This window comes from Rhynchophorus ferrugineus, unplaced genomic scaffold, assembly GCF_030347505.1.
Source record: "Rhynchophorus ferrugineus isolate W39M unplaced genomic scaffold, kcgeb_rfMv2 rfM9, whole genome shotgun sequence".
Lineage (NCBI taxonomy): Eukaryota > Metazoa > Arthropoda > Insecta > Coleoptera > Curculionidae > Rhynchophorus > Rhynchophorus ferrugineus.
The window spans coordinates 17,185,791-17,213,405 of NW_027472588.1; the positions used below are offsets into that span (position 1 = coordinate 17,185,791).

The following is a 27,615-nucleotide window of genomic DNA, read 5'->3' on the forward strand; positions in this document are numbered from 1 at the left end:
GTTTTCACGTGGTATGCATATACTACTAGAAAGATGATCCATTGAGTAAATTATTAAGTTCCGTTATTTATTATGATAATAAAAATATTATAAGCAAATATTTAATTAATGGAATTCTACAATTGTTTAAAAAAATAACCTTTACAATTCATAACCTATGAAATTATCATACTAGGTTCTTCTGTATATTCGCTATCTATTTATCAATAGTTATATTTCATTTAATATAATCATAATAAATGTTTTAGTTTATGAATTTCTAGTACATACTCGAACTTGCTCTTCTTACACTTCAAAAAAATATTTTTGGGAAAACGATTTTCACCAAACAGAGTTAACATTTACTGTACAAGGGTCTTTTGACAGGCTTCCCGAAGGAGACCTGCTACCACTACGAAGGAAAATCATTGAAACAAGTGTATATAATATTTATACAACTATACAAAAATCCATTTTCTTTTTCTGATTCGGGAAATTATTTATATCTAAAACCCCAGCATTTATGTATGCGATTTTTGTGATTTTTTCTTTAAAAATAATAATTATATGAATTGTAAACATTATAATTATCGAATATCATTAAATATATAATAAAAATGGTATCTAAACAAGAGATATCAATGTCTATGATTAACACGTAAAATAAGAATTAATAACGTATTACCATTAACATACATTTTCGACTATACTCGTGTCATCTTCATGTAATTATCTTCACCGTTCTAAATTAATTGTTTTCCGCCATATTTATTTAATTTTCTCCATAATTTTCAATTGACATTTTTATCATAATAACTCTTTCATTGTACTTTTTAACGAAATGATATAAATATTATAAATCTTACGACAATATGTATTAATATATATTTTAATAATATGTATGAAATTGTATGTATTGATATGTATGTATGATATGTAATATGTATGTATTGAAATTGAAAAAACAGTTATAATAAAATTTAATATTAAAATACAATAATCATAGTATTATTAGAAATATTTTTGAATTTCGCAACTTTTATATAACTTTCTTGTTATAAATGTGTAACAAGTTTATGGAACACCTTATCATCATCATCATCTTCTTCTTCTTCTTCTTCTACTCCCCATTCTTCAAACACCCATTCCCCATTCTTTTATAAAACCCGATGACGTTATTATTTTACGTATCTATTATACATCAATTGCTTAATTATTAATTGCTTTATTCGTTTAAAACCATTTTCATAATATTTACCATAATTTACCCAATATCCTTATAGAGATATTAATAGAATTCCAAACAATATATTTATAGAAAATGTTAAACCTATTGGATCATTCATGAGATTAGAACATTTGTTGTAGAAAATTTGTGAATATTAAATCATTTCCTTAAATTATCAAATATTCTTAGACGATTATCAATTTATTGTCAGCAATTCAGATACCACTATTGTATATAAATGATTTCATGACATTTCTGCGTACTAAACGACAATACCTACTATGGATTAATGTTCTAAATTTTCTGAGAATTCTAACTCCTTATTAACTCGATATAGCCAAGCTTTTCAAGAATGTAGTTATCCACGTAGACGAACTAATTAAAGCAACAAGGTTGCATCAACATACAATATCGCGTTAATTAAAATGTTTGCCGATAAAAGGAAATGCGAAAGACCGCTATAATACATTTAGGTCACCAGTTTCATCATCAATGACAAAAGATTCTCATTTTAACGTTATAAACCTTATAATACTTCTTATAATGTATACAAGAGTATAAATATTCGTAGTTACTAAGTGCACGATTAAGTTTCCACTATTCGACAAAATAATATGTTACTAATAAATAACCTAAAAAATGTTTGATGCAAAACTTCATATTGCAAAATTGCAGGACTGTCAACATAACCTTAAAATATTAGTGATGTATATTATAGGAATGCCTGAAAGATAGGAAAAACAGTTTCCAAAGGGTATAACTAAATAATATTGCATAATATCCATGTTCTCATAAACTATTTCCCTATATTTCCATCAAAAAAAAGTAGTGCAGGAAAATATTAAAGGTAGAAATTTAGAAAATGATTGTACTTGCTACAGCTGTATGATTTGTTGATAAGGAAAAGTAATCTGCCAAAATATTAAAGAAGAGAAACACAGATCTAAGTAGAAATTACAAAAAATAGTTGAAAGGTATATACTAAAATAAAATACAAAATATTAACATCATTGAGTTTTTAGGTACTCGAGTCCTAGATTTCATTTATGGTGGTGTTTTTTAGACGGTAAGCCTTTTTCCATGAATTGCAACTTTTAGTGTATTGTAATTAATTAGTAATTAGTGTGAGAAGTATAAACGGCTGTATCTACAAGAAAGTTGTTATAAAATTGTATTTATATATAATACATTTGTAGCATTGTATATTCAAATATGTGCTAATTTAGTAAATAATTTATGGCATAGTTAAAATTCATTGCTTTATATCCTCTAATTTATAACTTAAAATTAATATTAAATTTTAAAATATATAAATGAATATAATATAAAAATTTAGTATTATGGTGTATTTTTCTTCTTACCTCCTCTAAAATGTTTCGTAAATTAATGTCATGTTCTTACTGTTTTTTTTAACTCATTTTTATTATATATATACATATGTATGGTATATATAGCTTAATATAAAACTTATGAACATTACCCTTTATTTTAATAACTAATACAGGGTATATTTTACGCCTCAAAGACTAACACTATGGCAAACAATACTGAGAATATTCAAATATTTCTAACACTGGGGAGACACACACCAGCGCTGTATTGTCAATCTACTGGGCCACGATGATTTTTAATGTATCCTCTCAGTTACTCGAAGCATTCCTTGGTGTAATTCAAGCAACATTACTGCAGGTGAAGCTGTGAGGCCAGAAAAGATTAATTAATGGTATTTAAAGGCCTATTTATTAACCATAAACTATTCCAATTAATAAACAACCAAGTTTTGAAAACATCTTTAGTCTGTGATTTCGAACGCAAGCATTACAGTTGAGGATATAAAGCCACCAAAGGCGGGTTAAAGTTGCTGTGAACTAACATAGTCCTCTGGAATTTGAACAGAAGCTTACAGTTTAGGATGTTCGACTACCAAAGACGGATTGCAGTAACTCAATTTCTGAGCCATAAACTATTGGAATCTGAAGTCACAAAAATATACACATACACAAATGCAAATAATTCTAATTCAACTATAACAAGTCAAATGAAAAGTTCCCGGCCTGACACATAGATGGCGCTACCAGAATTAAATCTGTGGCGGCTTAAACAACCAGACGTACTGCACAACGCGCGAAGCCCAAAAATAAAACCGACAACAGCGAAGGGTATTTCTTCTTCTTATACTTTACACTGGCCGATTGCCAACTGGTGTAATTGGCACCATCGCATTCGGCCAGGTATAAATCCAAATTGCAACCCTCGAAAAACCCTCTTTCTCATTTTTCCGCTGTCAGAAGAAGTACCCCTTGTGTCGTGCCGGACCATTGTCTGTAAACAAAGAATTCCACGTGGTCCTTGTTTTTACTGAGTTATTGTGTGGGTTGCATCGCATAGAACCCACAAATCTATATGTTTTTTAGTTGGCGCCAACCCTCAAAAGATGCGTGTATAAATTTGACAGCTGTCGGGTCATTAATTTGTGAATTATAGCATTTTGAGTGAAGCAACTTTTGTTATTGTGAACAAAAATGGATAAAAAGGAAAGGCGTGTTGATAAAATATTGCTTTTTGAAGGACAAAAACATAGTTGAAGCAAAAATTTGACTTGATACCGAGTTTCCGGACACTTCCCCAGCAAAATCAACCATCAAGGATTGGTATGCTAATTTTAGACGTAATGAAATAAGCATCGAGACGGTGAATGCAGTGGACGCCCAAAAGAGGTCTTTACCGACGAAAATATTTTAAAAACCCACAAAATGATTTTAAATTACCGTAAATTGAAATTGAATGAAATATCAAATACTCTAACGATATCAACTGAACGTGGACATCATATCATTCACGAATATTTGGGTATGAGAAAGCTCTGTGCAAAGCGGGTGCCGCGCGAGCTCACTTTTGACCAAAGACGAGTTGATGATTCGGCGCAGTGTTTAAAGATGATTAAGCATAATAAACCCGAGTCTTTGTGTCGATATGTGACAATGGATGAAACATAGTTCCATCATTTCACTCCGAAGTTTAATCGACAGTCATCCGAGTGGACTGCACACGATGAACCCGCTCCAAAGTGTTGGAAAACGTAACAGTCGGCTGGCAAGGTTATGGGGTCTGTATTTTGGGATGCGCATGGAATAATTTTCATTTTCTACCTTGATAAAGAAAGGTCATCAACAGCGACTATTACATAGCGTTCTTCGACCGTTTGAAGGACGAAATCGCCAAAAACGGCTGCATTTGAAGAAAAAGAAAGTGCTGCTTCACCAAGACAATGTACCGTATCACAAGTAAGTGAAAACGATGGTAAAAATCGGTGAAATGGGCTTCGAATTGCTTCCTCATCCACCGTATTCTCCTGATCTGGATCGCATTAACCAGTGTTCCAAAATTCTAATCTAAATAAAATAATTGAACAAAAATTTTATCAAATGTAATTTATTTTACCATTATAGTATATCTAAAAACCACATTTAATTATACAGCCACAATAGTTTATAGGTTAGAGTTATAACCTCTTATCACTATTGCTTTCAAGAATTTTGCATACGTCTGACAACCAGACGACTTTGACAGGCTCATTCGTTTACGTGTTGGAACTAATCAGACAGCATTGAATCTCTTTTTAACTAGAATAAAATGAGAAGGAAAATATTTTCTGATTCTAAAATGAAATCACATGTTGCGCCGGCAATACATTAAACATCTTGATGAATATCATCCAATTTATGTAGAAAGAACTTGGTTATGATGTCGGAATATGGAATACCTGCTTGACCATCCTTAATTTCAAAAAAATTATTTATTTTTTAACGATCACTATATCGCTTTCCTGGACCTCTAATACTAAAATTCCAATAACGAACAACTACCTTGATGAAAATATGCATCATTGTTTGCTTAAAATCTAACAATTTTTCAAATAAACTCAGGAAAGGGCTAACTAAAATATAATAAAATAAATTTTAAATTTAGAGGTAGAAAAACTCAAAATTACAGCAAGAAGACTTAACGAAAGTGAACAAAATTAACAAAAAGATTTTAAATAAAAATAAAGCTTCTTTTTATTTTAATCGTCTTCACTTTTAAATGACCTTCTAGGACAAACAAAAGAAATTTAACTACTTGTCATATATTTAAAATAATATCGATGTTAAGGTCATTATTTGTTGGTAAAGGTGACAATATTAATATGGTATGAATCACAGAACTGATGAATTCGATTAATATAAACTTGAAATGTGTTCGCTGCGTTTCCTGGCCTATAAATATATTATAACTATAGGTTATTCATAATTTATATTGGTGAACTCTTGACATAAATTATTTTATACTTTTGTCAATCACAAATATAATTGAAAAATACTCATGCCCAATACTGCTTTTTGGTCAATTTAGCTTTGGAGTTTGAGAGTGTCTAAAACGTCTTGCTCGGTAATTTAAATGTGGCTTTAATGTTGTTTCATGAGTAGCCTACCAATGCAGCCTGTCGATGTCCCGACGAATATGCCTGAAGGGATCCCTCTAAACTACTTTAATATTTTATAGTATCTGAACATTTTGTAATATAGTCACTCTTTTTATTGTCATCCCTTAAACTGTATCTATTTCGAGGAGATGATTAACAGATCTAAGATGATTAAGAGGTTTATAACGTTGGTTGAAAATATCTGTTAATATATATGCATTTCTTCCATTAATGATTAGCCGAAAAAGTTCGCCATATTTCTTTTATTGATATTCAATATTTAAATATGTTAAAATATATCAAATAATATATCTAATTATTTGACGTAAAATCTTATCGGTTAAACGAAAAAAACATAGAATACAATAAATAAACACCTCTTTAGTATACAGCCGGCTTGGTGGCGTAGTGGTAAAGGCGACATGACGGTCCTCCTATGTTGTAATAATTGGAGGGCATGGTCGTAAATTTATGTTTGTGATTGTTTAATATTTATGATTATCCTAGGCAAGAGTGTGAAATCCGACAAGGAAAATGATCCCATTCACGCCGGTAACCAGGCTGGGTAAGACCGGATGACCTCTGAGATGATTTCTAAGGTTGGTCAATCGCCAGTCGATAGGCTTAATGCCGAGGACCGTGGTTCGGAGCCCACGTTAAGGTGTAGGTCCAGTGACTAAAAATCCTACGTTAGAAAGAAGTACATTAGAAAGAAAAGAAAATAATTGGATTTTAATTATAAAAAATGCATTGATTAAAAGAAAATCTCAATTATCCATACAAAATAAGTTGCTGCTGGATAAGCAAATACTAAAACCTAAAACTAATATGGACTTATGAGACCCAGTTATAGGGATGCAATATAAATAAAATACAATTTTTCCTGAGCAAAGTCTTAAGAAGCGTCTTAAATTCACCTAGATACTGTAGAAATTATTGCTTACATCAAGACCTTCAAATACCGACTGTTGTTACTTGTAAAGTATATTTAACAGAAAAAAATATAAATAAAATTAATAACACAAACCAGGTCAGTATTGACACAAACATCCGTGATGGGAAGGGAAGAGAAGACTGCCGATTCAGCAACACTATCCGAGCACTCATTTCCCGGTATGCCAACGTGAGAAGGGGTCCACAGTAAACTTGTCCTGATCCCATTCAGATAGAGGGTACGGATGATTGACAGTGAGTCGATGACCAGGGGTTGGTTGAACTTCTGTTTCAGAAAACATTCGAGAGCATTTCGGTAGTCGGTCAGGATTAGCCAGTCTTTGAAGAATTGTGCTGTGATGTAAGATAAAGCTTTGAACATCGCGAAGAATTCAGCGGTTAATACCGGACACTGTTCAGGGAGCTTGAAACGGAATGTCCAGTTGTCCACCTCAAATATAGTCTATTCAATCGGCAGTCTGTTATTTTGTACATACCTCATTTAAATTTGTGACATCAAAACGTCGCAATGTTGCCGCACCAACTCTGAGTTTTAGTTCAGTTTGGTTTTGACAAAATTCTAACCTAAATAAAATAATTGAACAAAATTGTCATCAAATATAATTTATTTTAACAATATAGTACATCTAAAAATCACAGTTAATCATACGGCCACAATAGTTTATAGGTTAGAGTTATAACCTCTTATCACTATTGCTTTCAAGAATTTTGCATACGTCTGACAACCGGACGACTTTGACAAGCTCATTCTTTTACGCGTTCGGACTAATCAGACAACATTGTGTCTCTTTTTCACTAGAATAAAATGAGAAGGAAAATTTTGTTTGATTTTTAAACGAATTTACAAATTGCGACAGGTAATACATTAAACATCTTGATGACGTATGTACAAAATAACTTTGAATAGACTATATGTGCTTGCGGCCAGGCTAAGAGTGGAGAAGTTCACAGAACTTGGACCTAATGAGGTAAGGACAATGTTCTCTATGAACATTATTATATAGAGACTGAGAAGAACCAATGGGTTCCTTAGATAAACACCTAGTTTTTAAGTTATTGTAAAAACAATTTGCATATAATTCGGCAACAACTAGAAACAAAGTATTAATAAATATAATGAAATAGGGTATATTTTAAACTTAATTTATATTTAATTAAAATTTTCTCATAGTTTTAATACCTACAGTTCTTGCAACATTTCTATAAAAACAGTACAACATATGTACAACCGATGGTATTAAAAATTGTAGAATCTGATATAGAATAATCAAATGAAGCAATCGGATTATATAAGGTACCCAATTATTCCAATAAAGTCGGAATTCTTTGTGAGATAATCTTCACATTTATCGCTTGTAAATAGGTAAGTTTTACGATGTGATTCGAATTTAAGAGTATATTATGAAATATATTTAAAATTGCCGTAATGTATATGCTTATTCAAGTTTATTATGACACATAATATGACCATATATAGTCTGATGTATATAATATTTTTATATGAATAAACTTGCTCTAAAAAAAATTAAAATTCATATAACTCGCTAAAGATTTCTTGATATTGATATATATATATATATATATATATATATATATATATATATATATATATATATATATATATATATATATATATATATATATATATATATATATGTGTGTGTGTTTTCTAGTTAGTTAACTTTTATTATTGTGAAAAAAATGGATGAAAAGGAATTTCGCATGTTGATAGAATATTGCTTTTTGAAGGGAAAAATACAGTTGAAGCAAAAACTTGGCTTGATGTCGAGTCGAGTTTCTGGACACTGCCCCCAGTGAAATGAGCACCGAGGACGGTGAACGCATTGGACAACCAAAAGAGGTTGTTACCGATGAAAACATCCACAAAATGGTTTTGAATGACCGTAAATTGAAATTGAATGAAATAGCAGACACTATAAAGATATCAACTGAACGTATACATCATATCATTCACGAACGGCCGGGGACTTTTCAATTAACCTGTTATATATGAAATCACTAACCAATTTTCACGCAAAAGACAGAAAAACCTCGGAGCGGTCACAAAAATGTGATGATAGAGCCTTCTGAATACCACTTGTTCAGATCGATGTAACATGACTTGGATAGCACACGTTTTCAGGATGCTGAAGAAGTGTAAAAATGGATCAATTCGGGTTGTTGCACGTGTTGGAGTTATGGATTCATGTTGCCATGTTGCCAGAAAGATGGAAAAAGTTATGGAAAATGATAGAAAATATTTTGAATAATATATATTGCACCAATTTTTCACCATAAAGGAAAAACTTCAAAAGTTAAAATATGATCAGAATACATACATATATTGATATATAATATTCATATATTTTAGATATATCATTAGATTTGTATGAATGATACTGGTCTCATCAAACTCTAAAATTCACAAAAAGCTTTTTCTTCATTCGGATTTTCAGTTCAATTTTCAAAATGCTTAAACTACTTAAATGTTATCGTTAAATGTTAGATGATTGCTTATATTTTGATAAGCGATATCTATTGGTGAAAATGTAAAGTACCAATGTAAATAACTTTTAAATAATCTAACCTAAACATTTCTGTGCAATTGTCCCTTTGGTATTATTGAGTTATTCACTTATCACGGAACACTCAAAATTGCATTTTCGATATTCATTAGTCTGATTTGAATTGATTTAAAGAAACCTGCTGCAAACACTGTTAGAAACTAACTCTGATGCTGTTGCTCCGTGATATCTCAATTGTTAAAAAAATCCGAAGAGTATGACTACCGCGCAAATTGACTGAAAATGCAATTTCGAACCATTTTAACATTGCGGTGTCACAGCTTGCTAGCCAACAAAAAGTCTTGTCTGTAGCGCCTTGTGACTGTCAATGAAAAGTAGATTTACTACTACAATCCTAAGCATAAAATATCATTGATTAGTCCCGGAAATCCATCCACATCGACACCGAAGCGCAATAATCATGCACGCACTCATCAGGCATGATTAACACTTCAAAATAGAAAAAATAAAAATTCAAATCGATAAAGCATGGCTTCATTGGCATACTGTTTCGAAATGCCAATTCAACATGTTCCTTCAACAAATTGCCGTCATGTTGCCAGAAAGATGGGAAAAATTTGTAGAAAATGGGGAAAAATGTTTTGATTAATATATCTTGTACACATTTTTCTGAACAAATACCTTTTTAAACTAGAACAATAGCCAGAATACATGTAAATACTTAATAACAAGGTATAAGTCCATTTGAGCATACAGAATTTAATTGTGAAGTACTACTAGTAAGTCAACAACCATCTATCCAAATAATAAAGTGTTCGATGTCATTGTCTCTAATAAAGATCTAACGCAAAAGCCTCCAATAGGCAATTAGGAATGTATATCAGCATGTTGGCAATAAGTTCCTTGAAGTTTTAATACAACCTGATACATCTGCCAGTAAATTAAATGTGTGCTATAATAGTCAACGAAAACGTATACTGTCACTAAAATAAGATTTATAGAAAGAATTATTTACGAATCATTTATATGATTAGAATCATAAGAATTATCTGTTGACAGATTGTTAAACCAACTTGGCCAATCTATCGTTACTCTAATAATAAAAATATATGAATGATGATATTTCCATTAAAAACCCATCATGAAAACAACAAATACATAGAAATTGCACAGCGTGGGTGTTTTCTATATGGTCATAAAGCACAAACAATAAACAAGAAAAAATTGGACACACTACGATGGTCTAATAAAGAAATATTGAAGCATGATCTTTATTAAATGGTGTCCCATTTCGAATAAGGCATCTAAAACACCCTATTTAACATCAGTAGCCTACATACTGACAGACATACCCACGCAAGTTAGCTGGTAAACATCCAATTCGAGAACTAACCAATTTCCCTTTCAACTGCACAACTGGTCCTTCAGATGCTCCCGGGCATCGATTGCGGCAAGATCCCGTACAACTGCCACGAAAATATCGACTACCACAACGAAAATCACTCCTTCAACCACCGGCAATCACCACCACAACACCGCTTTCGTCTTCTTCCAGTTCTGCGACGTTTACGTCAGTTTCTAGCGCGAACTGAACGACGGTTCTTCAAATTGCGGGCGATTCGCGCTGTTAGCTCGCCTCTGGGTACCACTATTATACGATACCTGTAAGGTAATTCTTGGTTGGCGTCACAAAAAGCAAGACTGGTCGTCTGACCACGGAGGGGGGAATTCGTGACGTGGTTCTGATGGTGACACGCCTATATTTACTTGGAAAATGTAAACGATGGTTCTTCCGGAATTTGCAATACGCTGCCGTTTTCACAGCGTCTATTTTTGGTATGGAAAAAAATCAAATAGATACTGAACAATCAATATTTTGTCATCCTACTTTAATTGGCAATAATAAAACTCTATTTTTATAAATACCAACATAAAGATTTGTAAAATATGGACTCTGTATTTAAAATCTAAATAATTATTAAAAATAACAATTACAACACTAAACAGAAAAAATCATTTACAAGTTTTCTTGTCTCTACTACAGTCAAGTTTTACATTATTTTCTCGTAGGCAAAAAAAATATAAAATAATTTTCTTTTCTGATAATATTTTAATTAACTGTTAATATATTTCGCTTATATATTTGAGTTTAAAACCAACGAACTTGTCTTTAAAAAGGTTATAATTTTTATGTGATATCTAGTAAATTTACATTCTAATTAAACTATTATAAAAATCAAAACATACTAAAACAAAAATACACAAAATGTATGTAATTTAAAATATGAATTTCATTGATGTTTATTGACATAATGGTGGATGCGAAAGAATGTTTAAAACCCTAATTTATATGAAATATAATATGTATTATATTAATGCATATTTATAAGTATTTTACTAGTAAAATAATTATTTTAGTAAAATTCTATAATAAATATTTGTATATCTAAAATAACTTTATATTTTATTTGCTACCTAGCAGCATAAATCAGTCAGAATAATGAACTTCTTAAATTAATTTCTCAATTTACTTGTACCAACCAAATTATTTCTTACACAATTTATATGTATTTTATACAAATAGATATTATATAAAATTACATTCACCATTATGTTACAAAAATAATTAAAATAAATATATAAATTACATTAATTATATATTACTTTCAAGTTTATATACAGTTTTCTGTTTATTTTAACATATTTATACTGCTTATTAAACATATTAATTATATATTGCTAATACTAATTTACCAGCATTTAAAATTAGTAAATTTTAAAAGTGTTTATTTAACAGTGTGTTAAAATTAATATTCTGGTGATATTTTTCACCATTTTGAATAGAATTGCTATTATAAGCGCTCGATATAGAATTATTCAATTATAAACTATAGTGTAAACCTACAACTATTTGCTGGTTGCCTGACATTGAATGTTGCGAATAACGTTGTTATATCTATTCCGTCTTGTCATACAGAACCGATAAAATCAGGTCATTACCGAATGCCTGAATTTTAAAGCAGCAAGCGACACCTGATGGAAATAATGTTGAACAATTACTAGAATATTTTCATACGTGTTGAAAAAAATATGTCAACATTAAGCCTGATCTTTTATGCACGATTTTTTCAAAAAAAAGGAAAGGTTGGTTACATATTACACTAATTTTTAAAGATTTTAAGCTCCGCCCACCAAGCGTAAGGAGTTATTAGGTTATGTTTTTAAATACTGTGGTTCGCCGCTAGAGTACAATAATCTAAACTGTCCGGCTTATTGTGATGTTGAAAATATTATGTACGCATTTATGATCAAAGTGTTTGTCTAATCTGAACTTGTAAGCACACTGGATATTATGTGTAAGGCTATATAAGTTAGAAATTAAATATGTCAAATTAAAAATGTAAACTATTTAACTTAGGTCAAGGAACTATAGACACTACAGTACAAGATGTCGCAAAATGCTGACCAGAGTAATGGTATGTTGAAGGAATCTAATGTAGCCCATGAGAATGAGGCAGATGTAGTTGAAGTTCCAGAGAAGATAAACTCTTCCTCTCCAGTAACAAGTGTAGAAAACACTACTGACATAAAGGAAGTAACTGACACAACACCTGACATTTCCACATCAAGTAAAAGTGATTCAGCTGACCCTACTGTCTATTCATTTATTTCACAAAACAATGAAAATCAAGTAGAGAAGATAAATAAAATAACAATTGAAAGTGATGAGAGCGTTTCCAAGTTGGAGTTAGAAGAGAATGCCAATATATCTAGAGAATTAAAACTGCTGCTTGCTTTATCAAAAGAAGCAAATTTAGAAACTAATTTATCTAGAAAAAGAAAATCAGTGGGCCTCAAAAGAAAACCTGATTATCGCAATAGTCCAAGCAAGGGAAATAAAATTCAGTATCCCGTTACAGCAGAAAGTGAGTTAGAGATGGAATTACCAGCTAATGAGGACATTAAAGGTGAAAACAAAGCAGATGATGGTAATTTTACGATAATTACCACAAAGTCTACAAAAAGAAAAAAAAGTAGTTTTTCTGACACTTCTGGAGATGGCGCTGCAGATGAAGCAGCAAAAAGGAATAGAAAATCATTGACAACTGAAATAATCATGTTTAAGGTATTAACTTTCTTTCAATATCAACAATTTGATTTAATATTATAGTTATATTTTAGCCAAATAAGGATATGTTTTGTTGGAGATGTCATAAAGATAATGTCAATATATGTTGTGAAACTTGCCCCAGAAGCTATCATCAAAAGTGTTTAAAACAGACAATAAGTGACCCAGATCATTGGCCATGTCCTGAGTGTGTCTCTATATTACTAGCCGAAAGCACGCAATCTAGGTAATATAATATTGGTATATAATATATAATATTAAACTAATTTATTTTGAAGGTCACCTGCTTTAAAAGGAATGACACTAGAACATCTGTGCAGTTTGTTAAAGTTTGCTGTTAATAGAATGATTCAATGCCAAGGAGTAAGTAGCCAATGTAACCTCTATTCTGTTAAATAAGATATAAAGCCTATATAATAAAGCCTATCTTTATTTTCAAAGTCTCAACCATTTATACATGCTGTAAGTGATAATGAATTTCCTGACTACAAAAAGTATATAATACAACCTATGGATTTAACTTTATTGGAAAAAAATATTAAGGAAAATTTTTATGGAAGCACTCAAGCTTTTGAGGCTGATGCCAAATGGATTTTACATAATAGCATTGTTTTCAATTCATGTAAGTATTTTAAATTATTTATGCAGTTTATATAAAAAGTAACATTATATTAAAAAAAACTTGTAGTTGGGAATGTTAATCATGTTAATGTTGTTTAATAATGTGTACAAAAGATTTCCAATATTTAATATCAGAGATACTGTATTTTTTACTCATAAAATAATATGTAATAATGATATTTACATACTTGAAGATGTTCTTATAATTAAGCGCCAGTTAAATGTTGTAATATTCATTATATGTATTAGTAGCTAAGTATTTTCTGTATTTTATGTGCTGCTTAGATATGGAAATGTCATTAAAATCAGAGGCCAACAGTTCTCACGGTAAAAAATGTATGTTACTTTCTTAACTTTTCTTAATTAAAATGGAAGTTAATCTGATGTTCTTTGTTTTAAAAAATAACATTGTATAGATTAAGTACTATATATTCAGTATCACCACAATGTAATATGTTTTCATTTTATTGGTTTTTCATTTGTAGATCAATCTAAACTGACCACTGTGGCAAGATCAATTATAAAAATTTGTAAACAGGAGATGGCTGAGATTGAAAATTGCCCGACTTGTTATAAAAATGCCAACACAAAGAAAAACACTTGGTTTCTTGAGGTATGTCCAAAGCCCCATTTGCTGGTGTGGGCAAAATTAAGAGGTAAAAAGTTAAATATTAATTTTTTTACTTTTGCACATAATTTCTTAATTTTTCAGGTTTTCCTTATTGGCCAGGAAAAGCTATGAGTTGTAAAGATGGAATGGTAGATGTAAGGTTTTTTGGGGCACATGATAGAGCTTGGGTTCCAGAAAAAGAATGTTTCTTATATTCACCAAAAGACCCAAACAGTTTTAGGGCGAAAAGAGCTGATATTGCTCAGTGTGTTGAAGTAAGTAATTATTCTCTTCAATTGTTGCTTACATTAGATGGGAACAGGTATATTTATCCAAATATTAAATGATACAAATTATTTTCTTGAAGGAGTTGCTTGAGCATGTTGAGAACCTGAAGAATGTTTTTGGAGAATTTCGTTATCCGCCTTTTAAGACGCCCCTTGATCCAAATAACGAAATTAAACAGATTGAAATGTTTTTACCACAGTACAAGTCTGATAGTTTTAAGCATAAAACACCTAAAAAAGCAAGTCTGGATGGTTATGTATCTAATGAAATTGAAAACCAAATATCAGATGATGAATCAAAAGAAATATTGGATAAAGATGCTCGGTCTTCTAAAGAATGTAATGATGATGAAGCTATGGAAGGATATGGTATGATATATTATTTTAATGCTTCCGCCGTTAATTTATCTATATTTAAGGTACAGACGATGAAGATATGACCGATCTTGATACTGAATTGAGAAAAAATTTAATGAAACCAACTGATGACAAACATGAAGCAGATGAAGATGATACACAAGTGCCCAGTAACATTGAGCCAGATAAATGTGGTTCATATGAACTTGTACTTACTAAAGGAGCTTTAAAAAGCTTCTCGGGTAATATAATACTTATTATCATATAGACAAATTATTTGCTAATTTTTTTTGTAGAACGAAAAAATTCAGAACAATCGGATTGTAACAAAACTAATAAAGGATCATCTCATGATCCCAACGTATCAACTCCGTCTAAAAAAACCAACCGCCGAGATAGCGACGCCAAAAGCGAATCAAATAGAATTTCAGATAAAATAAATCGTGTTGATATTTCTGAAAATATGGAAATAAGTCTTGGTAATGATGACAGAAGAGGTATTGGTTATTCAGAAAACATTTCATCTAGCAGTAGTGAATGCTCCAGCGATTTTAGCATGGAATTGAAAAGAAAACCTATCCAGGTTGATGTAGATAATGCTGAATTTACAATATCTCCAGCCAGTAAATTTAAAATGGCTGATAAACTGATCCAACGCCTCTCAGATGCGTTGAAAGATTCTGTTGAAGATTTCCCTAAACAATGTGGTTTAGTGACTTGTGAATCGGAAAGTTTACAAAATATAAAACGAAATATAAGCGATCAAACTGAAAATTTAACACATCCCCCAAACTTTGTAGGAAGTTTAAAATCAACCAGTGAGCCAAATTTTGATTCAGATAGTTCATCAGATATAGGTAATTCAGTTAGTTCTTCTGACAAACTATATATCAATTTATGTCATGATACTATAAAGGATGGAGTTAGCAAAGAAGTTAGTGGTTATGTAAAAAACAAACATGAAGATATGCTTTTAGAAAGTGCAGATGATGAAAGGACAATGCCTGTGTTATCTCCAAAAACTAAAGAGGAAACGACTCATGATAAGGAAGAAAATAGTATGGCTGGCAATGAGAGTGATGGCCCAAAAAGCTGTGATGAAAATAGTACAGATGATAACACCCCTCTAAGTACCATAACACAACCAAAATTATTAGAAACCTCTACAGATTTCCCCATAACCAAAGAAATATCTGTTAAAAGGAAATCAATATTAGAACAAGACGCCAATAAAACTTTAGAGGATTTAGATCTGGGAACTATTAGCTCTGGTAAGTTTTAATATTTATTTTTACTTTATGTTTTCCATCTAAATAATTTGATTATAGGATTAGAAAAAAATGCCTTAAAAAAATTTAAAACTAATATAACACCAGTTAGTGAGCTAGTAAGAATACGGTTGCCGGAAAAACCAGTTAAAAGTTATATACCATCGAAAAATCAAAAACACGATGTAACATTGCATAAAATAACTAATTCCACAAAAACAGTTAATCCAAAAAACACCGTGGAAGATTTATCAGATAATTTAGCTGAACAGCAAAATAATGTGGATATATCAAAGTTAGAAGAAAATGATGACCCTCCCAAATTAAATATGAATAATAGCACAAAAGTTTATCTTCATGAGAAAGATAGTGATGAGAGTGATAATAGTGATGAAAATAATGAGGATGAAGAGATAGAGGATCCATTAATATGTGACTCAGAGGTACCAATTGATAAGGTAACTAATAATAGAGCTAAGATGTAACATAAAACGAATATATATTTTAGGCTAAGATAATAGATATAATTCACTCATCTTTGAACGATTCAGGATCAAATTCTCCAGAAAAATCAATAGAAAAAATCAGTTACAACAAGGACGAGCCGCCCAGTTCTAAAAAGATAAAATTGAGCTCTGAATCCTCAGGGTCCACGAATATGTTGAAATCGCGTGAAGAAAACGAATGCCAAAATAAAAGCTCAGACAAAGAAAACAAAAGCAAAACTGAGAATTTCTCATTGCTAAGAAAAACTCTTCATGGAAAAAGGATTTCGAGGCGTTCTTCAGTACAGAATTCGCCTGGTGGTTCAAACAGAAGTTCTCTACATGAAAATATTTCGGATGACGTTAAAAGCGAAGCCGATTCGGAAAGTGAAAGTCTCCCGACCGAAGAATTAGAGGCAAAAAAGAAATATTTATCGGCGTTAAATATATTGGAGAAGAGTAAAACGTCCCAAAAACCGAAAACTAACGAAATTAGAACGCGTTCAAAAACTGAAGAAAAGAGGGAACAGCTTAGGGTGAGTAATATTTAAGCAGTAAAATAAAACTGGAACGTTACTATCTGATTGCTAAAAGCCGTTTTTATCCCAGATTACAGATAATATTACAAAAGTAATCGATGATGTAGCTGTAAATTATAGTGCGACTCATGATACAGGTGATGTTGATCCAACATCTAAAAAGAAAGAGGAGACTGTAAATTCCAAATCTGATAATTGTGAGATTTTCGTAAAATCTTTTGCGAAAATTGGTAAGTAAATCATCATTATTTATACTAATAGACTGTGAAAGGATTTTTCAAAAAGTTCGGTCGTCGATGTTAGCCGCCTGTTGCGGTGTCTGTTTAACCTGTCGTTTATTGTCACTAATGCTATATGGCAAGTTACATCAACATCTGTGTATCCAACTAATAAAATTGTATTACCTCAAAATAAATATTTTGACTGAAAAAATCTTTATTTGTGTGGTACACTTCTGAAATATTGTCATGTTTTGAACAACGCCAACCTACACGGGAGTCACTAGATGGTAATACGTTCACAAGAGCTTACTGTTTGGGTTTTGGTCCTACATATCTATGATAATCGATTTATTTTTGGTGTAAATTGAACAATATGGACAAGGATTTTTCATATAGTCCCAGTAAGAGTGTGTTTCGAAGATAGAAATTCTGCATCAACAATTTCTATTTAAAGGCGATCAGAGTAATCTACCAGGATTGTGTGAATTGATATCTGTGCGTTTTTTGAGGTCGCAAGTCTGTTAATAAATGATGCTGATCTTAAAATCACCCTGAAACTCAACTAGATGTATGCATTAAACTCATTGAAAATTGTACCACTCATATCTGTGCCACCGGGGAATACTAGATATACTAACGTGCTGCAGAAATGATAAGCTAAATCGACCAAGCTGCAGGAGATTTTTCTTATCTAAGATAGTGCATGTAGAAGAGAGGAAATATCGGAAATGTCTGGCCTAACATCTGTAAACTTGGCGTTTTGTTAAAGCCTTTGTTGTGCTGAATATAAATTCTATAAATGTCTACCTAAGTCTATACTAGAAATGGAAACATTCGTTCAAGATGTGACAATCAATGTTTGGTTAAGGATCAAATTTAGGGAGGGAAATTACAAGATTTAAACATGTATATAGAATGAAAAGCAAACGAATTCCTCAGATACTTTTGTGGCGAAATTGACCTCTTGAATCCAAAACTCAACGAAAATCATAGAAAGCTATCATAAAAATACGGTTGCGATCGATTGCCAACTGTGTGAAGATTTAATTAAAAATATTCAAAGTACCAACAGCAGTGTATTGATTAGAAGAGATGTTCCAAACGCCGACTATGTATTTGATTGATGATGTGAGAAGCCGCAACTTACATTAGATCTAATTCCGTATTTTGTTAACATCTCGTATTATCTACTTCTCAACCAGTACGCTGCAGTTGACGCCGAAGGATTTCTTCACTAATTGTGTCAGCCTAATTCACCTAATCGCCACAGGTATTTTGGCCGTGAACAATGTTAGTCCCCTATTTGTCAGATCACTTTCTATGATCTTAGTCCATGTATTTTGACAGCAAAAGGTCGATTTCACAACTGTGACAGTCAACAGTCTGTGAGGAATTCGACGGACATTTCCAAACCATTGTAATATGCGTCTCTGTATTTGTTATATCTCGACTGCGGCAGTTTAACTTGGTTTGTTTCATTTAATTTCAACATCGGAACACTCATATTTAAAGACCCTATTCACGTCAATTAGAGGGTGCTTTAGTCTTACAAGAGGGTTTTAGAGCAGTTAAAAATACTTATGGTTCTTTTTTTGTTCGAAAACAATAATATCTGTAGGCATAAACTGTAAATTTCGTTGTTTAGTATGTATTATGTAGATATTCTGACTTATCATGTTTATAATTTTAGCCCCCGACAATGGAGAAAATAAGAGCAAAACTCCAACCTCTGGGTTTCCCGTATTAACATACAGCCTTAAACATAGAGCACGAAAGTCATTCCCTCAGCCGAATTACAATAAGGCTGTCACAAAACCAGTTGCCCAAAATTCACCGACAAAAGAGCTTCAAACAAAAAGCACGCCGCCTGTTTTAATACAATGCAAGGCTGACGCCCAAAAAATTACTGTTAAAACTGGAACAGGTTAGTACAAAAAGTGTAAAATTGTTTTTACTATCATAATTTCAGTACTTTTTTAATTTTATTAATTACATCTTACATTAGATATCCTTAGTATCATCTTAATTTGCAAATTAATTTATTACTACTATTCTGTTGTACTTGCATTACATACTCATATTGAGTAGGGTATAATACATCAGTATGTATTTCCCAAATTAAAATAAAATTAATCTATTTAAACTAAAGTTAAGAATACAGTTATACACTATAAAACTGAATTATTTTATGGCACCCGGAAATCGAGAAACAGTTCTGAGAGTCCTATGTGGGTTTTTACTGCCGTGTACGCAGCAGTGAAGTTTCATATTTTTGTAAAAGCTGTAACAGTGTAACGGACTGTAGCGTAAGATGAACCTTATATACCAAAATTACCTCAGGTTGGAAGGTGACCATAAAAATTGATTTGAGGAAGCCATAAACATTTTCTGGCCACAAAGGTGAATGACTAATGAGGGGTTTACCTAGGTAGGCTCTATCTGAGGGGTTTCTGATGAGACAATCTACCTGAGGTAAAGCCCACTGTAATCTTTTTCACCATAGCCCTCCTGGCAGCCGGTCTGTTGGAACATGAGAGGCCGGATTTTGAAGTACACGAAATTGGTCGTAGGTTTTTTAATTATTGTTTTGCTCGGGATTAAACTAACCGATGATGATTTCGATGGATTTCCTCGATAGCGGCGTCTTTTATCATTGCTGGTGGGGCTAGCTGGCTGGCTAGTCTTTTTTTTTCTTGATTTGCCCCTGTAGATGTCAGGGCAGCCAATGCAGGGACTTCGATCCTTGATTTTTTGGCGATGGTAGTTTTTCGCGCCCTATCAAGTTATTTTAGTAAATATACTGATATACAATGTTTCTAATATAAAATTTTATAATAGTTACACAAGCGCCAATAACTACAACTATTACAACCGCAACATCACAGCAAACGGCAAGACCGATACCACCATTGGCTCCGACTAATGGCTATTTGATTTTGCAACAACCTCAACAAGAAAACTTGCTGTTAATACCTCCAAACACAAATTTAAACTATACAAACCCTTTGACAAATCAAATGGTTTCAATGGTAAGTCAAGGTGTCATATTTAAATTGTTTTTTATATCTCTAAAAAAAATACAACACATTTCTAGACGCCTTGTTTGGTATCAGCTACTAACACAGCCACGTTGCGGCAGTTTTCACAACCGCCAACAATATGGACCTCTCCAGCGTCTATTCAATTTAAACCATCCCTGAATATTAGTACATCACAAAATTACACAACTCAAAGTGAAAAAGTACCTGATAATACAATAACTATCGCGACTACTACAATGGCCAATATATCGAATGCCAGTCAGTCGTCTTCTGATGTAACAACACAACCTCAGAACGATACTTTAAGTAGTGGTAAGTTATTTAATAAATAAATGTGTCACTAATCATATTAAGACATATTATGTAAATACGTGATTGAAATATTAATTGTTTAATTTCAGCAACTATATCGAAAAAGACTACCAATGTTGCAGAGCCCCAAAAAGAATCTGATATTCCAGCCACAGAAGGAACTGCAATAATAGAGCCACAAGTTGAATCGGAAACTATTACAAATAATACCTCTCTAAATAATGTAACAGAAAGCATTTCAAGAGCCATTGCTGAAGTGAGTTATTAATATATAAGATAATAATGTTACAATAAAAGTTCCTTTCTCATAATTAGATTGTAAAAAGACCACTTCCAAAACTGAAACCCCGTCCACCTGGTATGCTAAGTCAGCAGTTCATCGAGGGGTTGCCAAGTTCAGTAGGTCCTGTTACGGCAAAAGTGAATGCTGTCGCTCATCGCGTAAGTGCATAAATCGATACAAGCATACAAATTATAGAAATTAAATTGCGATCGTTTTAGATGTGTGATTATTTTCGTGGTATGCTGATAGAGACATTGGAAGACTTTGGAAAAGCAAATAACCCGGAAGGAACAATTGCCAGTTTAAAACTGGAAATTGAAACGTTGAAACATCGACACAGTATCGAATTGTCTGAAATAGAGAAAAATATATCGACGGTACTGAAAGACGTAAAACGGAGTATTGAGGAAGAAAAGGAGAAAATTATTGAGCAGACCAGGATCGCATGCGAAGCAGAAACTCTAAAAAGAATAGATGATGCCAAATCAAAACAATGGTAACAATTTTCATTTAAATTATAAACCGCAATTTTATATGAATTACATCATGTTATTAAAATAACATTATTTAAACGCTCTTGTCTGACTGTTATTCACTCATAATTAGTGTTGGGAACTATCGACTGAAAATAGTCGAAACAGTCAAACTAGTCGATAGTAAAAAAACTGCTGTACAGATTAGTTTATTTTAAGTAATTTTCAAGTTGCAGTGTGAAAAATATTATTTAATCGTATTTTACTATTTGGAAAGTAACAATGATATAATATAATAAAAGTAATTGGTCTATTTTTATTTAATTCCAACATGGGCTTACTATGTTTTTTTCAACATGCCTTAGTGTGACAGAGATGTACATATTCCTTTTCGAACTATATTTGGTAAAGAACATGAAACAAATAATTGCTGTAATTTATAACCATCAAAATAACAGTTTCATTTTTAATGATTATCTCTTATAATTTCCGAGATATGGGCTATCGAAGTTTTACATCTTAGGCTCTGCTTCTAACTTGGGCCAAAATTGTAAAATGGTCTTAGGAATTACCGATTTCGTTCCAATTCACACTCCAATATTCGGCATGCTAATTACGTTGCCGATTGCCAAATTGCATTATCTCTTATAGTTTCCGAGATATGGGCAATCGAAATTTTGCACTTTAGACTCTGTTCCTAACTTGGGCCAAAATTGTAAAATGGTCTTAGGAATTACCGATTTCGTTCCAATTCACACTCCAAGTAATATTCGGCATGCTAATTACGTTGCCGATTGCCAAATTGCATTATCTCTTATAGTTTCCGAGGTATGGGCAATCGAAATTTTACACGTTAGAGTCTGTTCCTAACTTGGGCCAAAATTGTAAAATGGTCTTAGGAATTACCGATTTCGTTCCAATTCACACTCCAAGTAATATTCGGCATGCTAATTACGTTGCCGATTGCCAAATTGCATTATCTCTTATAGTTTCCGAGATATGGGCAATCGAAATTTTACACTTTAGACTCTGTTCCTAACTTGGGCCAAAATTGTAAAATGGTCTTATGAATTACCGATTTCGTTCCAATTCACACTCCAAGTAATATTCGGCATGCTAATTACGTTGCCGATTGCCAAATGGCATTATCTCTTATAGTTTCCGAGATATGAGCAATCGAAATTTTACACTTTAGACTCTGTTCCTAACTTGGGCCAAAATTGTAAAATGATCTTAGTTATTACCGATTTCGTTCCAATTCACACTCCAAGTAATATTCGGCATGCTAATTACGTTGTCGATTACCAAATTGCATTATCTCTTGTAGTTTCCGAGATATGTACTATCGAAATTTTACATCATTTTTACAATTTTACACATATAAATCTATGTAAGTATAAATTCGGCACATTATTTTCAGGATCGCGGCTAGGAAGGCAAAACCAGAAAGTTAAAAATCAGTCGAATGAAACTAGTAGTACGTCCAAAAATTGTAACTGAAAATATACGACTGAAACAGTCGATAGTTCGATAGTTTCCAACGCTACTCATAATATATAATCTTTTCATTTAGAGATAATAATCTAGAAAGTTTGTATTTGAGCGACAATATATTGATGTATAAAGGGTTTTCAATAAGAACGAGTCGTTATTAAAATTAAGTGAAACAAGCTGTATATGAGATGTTACGGTATTATTTTTTTAATTGAAATGCCTAAATCCGCGTCAGCTTCTCATGATGGTATGGATCCGAGTGGCCTGATTTTCAATGACTTACATTGCTCATTTGTGGGTTATTGGTCTCGCGCAGTCAAATCGTACTATCGTCCAACTCAATGAAAAATCATCCATTCTAGATCATACAGTTGATGCAGAATGTGTGGTCTGCTATGTAACACGTGGCGCCGTCCTGTTAAAATCCCACACATTAAAATGTTCACGTCCATATTGTTTAGTCATGAGATGAAAAAATAAAACAGTAACTTTTTGTTGAAGCATTGCTACCTGGTAAACATGTAAGTTATGTCGTTCCATTATGCTTATTAACATAGTTATGCATCCAAAAATAAGTCTCGTTACTAAAATGATTTTTTCGTCCTAAAATTGCGATACAAATGAACTAAGTTTGATAATTAGGTTTTATCATTTGAACATGCTTCTCAGATGTGCTACCATAATAGGGTATGAGTTACTGAGTAATAAACAGCAGCTTTTTTACATCATACGCCGCCACAGACTCGTCCTTATTAAGGAGCTTATATTTTCAACACATCTGACTTGAATACTCTAATTTTTTTATTATTAGAAATTTAACTGATATATGGCTTTACAAAATTACAGGTGTGCAAATTGTTTAAAGGAAGCCCAATTTTATTGCTGCTGGAATACTAGTTATTGTGACTATCCATGTCAACAAAAACATTGGCCTGTGCATATGAATAAATGCACTCAACATATGAATCAGGCAGCCCAAAGTACAACAGTAAGACCGAGCACTCAGCAGTTAATACTTAGACCGGCAAACCCACCCCAAAAGGGTAACATTGGGGTGAGTTATTATTTTCTACCATATACAAATAAATCTTAGTATCATATTTAGTTTTATTAAGCAATACCACTTGTAAGCCCGCCATAGTTTTTACATTATGCAGTATTCTTTTATTGAACAAAAGCAAAGATAATTTGTGTGATTTGATTTTTAATACAGATATTTTTCCATTACCGAATACCGGATCTTCCAAATATCACATAAAAAATTCTATTGAGTAGATTTTCTTTTTCAGGTAATTGAATATAAATCTGTTGATTCCTAATCTGGTAATTAAAACTGCGATTATATATTTATTTCGAAAGAACTTTGTCAAAAAGTAGCCGTCTTACAGAACTTCAAAAAGTGCAACATTACTCCTGAAACATTTGTAAAAGTAATTTTACAATTCGACTATTACAAAATTTGGATTTGGTTGTTTCATTTTTTGGTTTATTCTGAATTTTTGGTACTATCCAGTGCTCTTGAAAACTTGGATTCTAAACTAATAATAAGGAATATTGATCTTGAAAGCAAATCGACTTTGAAATATCTTTAAAATTTGATGTAGTCTGTACATAACTTAAAAGTTTGTACTTCAAATATTTTGTGATAATCTCTCTTATTTATGGATTATGGATCTCCATGGAGAATTCTATGAATATGATGCAAAAATATTTAGTGGTCATCCCTTATAAAAATTAAAAAGTAACTAATTGTTTCTAAAATGTATTATTTTAACTTAGTTTAGTTTTTCCAATGTTTTGATTTGGAATACTGCATAGGCTATGTATAGAGTTGTATTTTTGATTTGTATATTTGGTTCTATGTTTATTTTAAGAGTAAGAATAAAGTATATTTTACTACATATGGCTTTCAATTCTGAACATTTATTTGTTTTAGAGAGTAATTACGAAGCCTATTCAAAAGCTATATGTCAATCGTAATTTGGCCCGATCCAAAACAATGAGAGTTCAGGTACGTCAATTATATGAATACAATTTTTCAGTATTCCGTTTGAGATATTAATAGGTCGTTCAATAGATTCCCGATTAAATCTTTCCAAGTTACTTCTCACGGGTTTTGAAATGTGTAGTGGAGCATGGTGATGTTGTACATCTGCTTGTATATTTGTTGATTTTTTTGGAATACTCGGCCTAAATAATGAATTGCAATCAATTGATGGCTTCACTCTGTTTGGAGGGCTCATAAAGAACTATGTCCTATTACATCAAAATCGTTTAACTCGTTAAAATCGTTTATTTTTTATAATCGTATTTTTCCCTCACGTAGCATGATGGGTCTAAGTTATCAAGAATTTTGTGTTTCATTTGAATTTCTTTTTTAATAAAGTGGTTCCTTAAATTTCCTTTTTTTGGCGCACAACTTATCCTATTTAGCACTGAATTTTAGGCTTACGGACCGTCATTAATCACGTTACATTTTTAGCACCCCCTTCCCTCTGGTTATACCTAGGGAGGTTTTAGAATAATCACGTGTATTTTTTACACTACAACCCCCCCCCTCGCTGTTTTCTGAACTTCGCGCGTGATTAATAGACGAATCATAAGGCATATTCTGTTCATGTGATATAGGTTCGATAATATAATTTATAAGGCGGCTTTCCTATAGAAGTAATTAATAAACAATTGACAACACTTGAAAGCAACTTTAAAAGAAAAGATATTTCAATGGAGGCGAGTCAGTGTTAGCAGTCATGTTATTTTGGCGGCGTCTAGTTAATATGTAGCGCGGAAAATAATTTAAAAAGCGCCGAGATGTATTTTTTACCAACGATTACATTAACAAGCGCAATTATCACGCCACCGCTCAAGTTCATCCTAATTCACACTTAAAAATTCGATCACTGAAACCCATACCACCGTAAAAAGAAATGGTGAACGATGTTATATTCTATATAAAAAAAATAATAGAGCTTTCAAATAAAAAAAATTGTTTGGTTAACATCTCACACGCGTAGCTTATTTATTCAATTTCCAACATCCACATCCACCCGCCTTTATTGAAAATCTAAAATTATTAACCCAACTGGTAATTCCACTGTGCTTTCCAGAGCTGGCAATGACAAGTAGATTATGTAGTATCGTAGAAGTAATTGTAAAGTATTAAAAATAGTTCTTTCAGTAGAAGTATATAATCAATAAGTTTTATCGTTCGATAAGGTTTATAATATTTCACTGAACTTTAATACGCTTATTCCAGAGATATAATTTATTGATCCCATCGATATGCAGCAAAAAATTTGCAAAAGTTAATACGTTTTTCAGTTACATTTCGTGATATTTTTTTAAGCTATGTGAAAAGGGCTTATGAAAATGGTTTTATGATTTTTTTTATGTAAAACGGGCCATAAATATATATGATACAAAGATTATAATGATAATCCAGGTTTATTATTTTACCAGTTTGGAAAATTCTCATCAATAATTATTGAATACGTACGCACAATTTTTTGAAATTGACGATCTTATCGAACCCAAAGCTTATTGAACAACCTATTATCGAATATTTTAATTATTGCTTACTGAACTCATTATACTTAAATATAATAGATGTATATTTCAATATTTCGTAGGCGTCTGGCAATGTGCTAAGAATGATGGAAACTAGGCCAGGAAATTTCCAACTGATGACCAATTCTCTGATCAAGACTACAACCACCAATGTCAAACCTGGAAATATAGTTGCTGTAACGACATCCACGCCGAGTCCATCTAGCTCAGTAAAAAAAAGTAGTACAACAAAAACAACCGTTAAAATTTTGTCACATTCATCCACTACGATACTAGATGATGACTCGGATTGAGATATTAATACCATAAACACATTTATCAAGTTATGATACTAGTATTTTTAAATATTGAATATTTTCAATGAAATGGATAAATTTTTGTACAGACTTTAAAACGGATGTATATTAAGACCAATATGTGCAACAGTGCCATATATATCATCTTTTTTTTTATTGTAAATATGGTTGATTTAATAGTATATAGGTATAGATATTTTGGAGAATGATAACACAATCTTTATACATGATCTGTTTTGTTTAATTGATTATTATTTAGCATATTTAAGTATGTTGTGTAATATTAAAATTTGTATTTATTTTGTAAATCATTAGCAGCTTCACTAGATGTAGGAAAAAAGCTTTTTATTTTTTTTGGCGACTTTAAATCAATTGGTATTTTTTCTACCTACTCTTAATTGTGTTCAATAAAATATTTGATATTCATAGTTGAAGTTATTTATTTGTAAAACACAAAAACATAGTATTTGATTCAATAATATAT

At 31.8% G+C, this 27,615-nt stretch overlaps 2 protein-coding genes across 6 annotated transcripts in view; one reads left to right on the forward strand and one right to left on the reverse strand.

Moving 5' to 3' along the window:
- Window positions 1-10,814, reverse strand: part of jbug (filamin-type immunoglobulin domains fbug) — a 112,553-nt gene extending 101,739 nt beyond the window's left edge. The window contains exon 1 of one of the 2 annotated variants that reach the window (XM_076414311.1): window positions 10,501-10,814. The gene's annotated coding sequence lies outside the window, so the exon portion shown is untranslated. The remainder of the gene's footprint in view (window positions 1-10,500) is intronic. The other variant, XM_076414312.1, reaches the window with a different exon arrangement.
- Window positions 10,815-12,220: 1,406 nt separating this feature from the next.
- Zmynd8 (Zinc finger MYND-type containing 8) lies at window positions 12,221-27,557 on the forward strand. 4 transcript variants are annotated; one of them, XM_076413381.1, is made up of 23 exons: window positions 12,221-12,504; window positions 12,567-13,274; window positions 13,331-13,503; window positions 13,556-13,640; window positions 13,719-13,899; window positions 14,384-14,554; window positions 14,611-14,783; window positions 14,876-15,164; window positions 15,215-15,394; window positions 15,449-16,009; window positions 16,130-16,423; window positions 16,481-16,878; window positions 16,929-17,441; window positions 17,515-17,674; window positions 19,356-19,589; window positions 20,504-20,694; window positions 20,760-21,018; window positions 21,108-21,274; window positions 21,334-21,459; window positions 21,520-21,797; window positions 24,115-24,322; window positions 25,205-25,279; window positions 26,898-27,557. In XM_076413381.1, exons 2-23 carry the CDS (start codon window positions 12,597-12,599, stop codon window positions 27,126-27,128), a joined length of 5,625 nt encoding a protein of 1,874 aa, XP_076269496.1. In that variant the 5' UTR covers window positions 12,221-12,504; window positions 12,567-12,596; the 3' UTR covers window positions 27,129-27,557. The 4 variants fall into 4 exon arrangements, with proteins under 4 accessions (XP_076269496.1, XP_076269493.1, XP_076269494.1 ...); XM_076413378.1 differs by having other exon boundaries at window positions 15,449-16,423; XM_076413379.1 differs by having other exon boundaries at window positions 15,449-16,423; window positions 16,481-16,863.
- Window positions 27,558-27,615: the final 58 nt, after the last annotated feature.

Bases quoted from the DNA above. Each gene is read 5' to 3' on its own strand.
- Zmynd8 (XM_076413378.1), top strand. From the start codon at position 12,597: ATGTCGCAAAATGCTGACCAGAGTAATGGTATGTTGAAGGAATCTAAT. The intron at 17,675-19,355 runs GTAAGTAAATCA...TTATAATTTTAG, and splicing joins AAAATCTTTTGCGAAAATTG to CCCCCGACAATGGAGAAAAT. The intron at 24,323-25,204 runs GTGAGTTATTAT...TATTTGTTTTAG, and splicing joins CCCAAAAGGGTAACATTGGG to AGAGTAATTACGAAGCCTAT.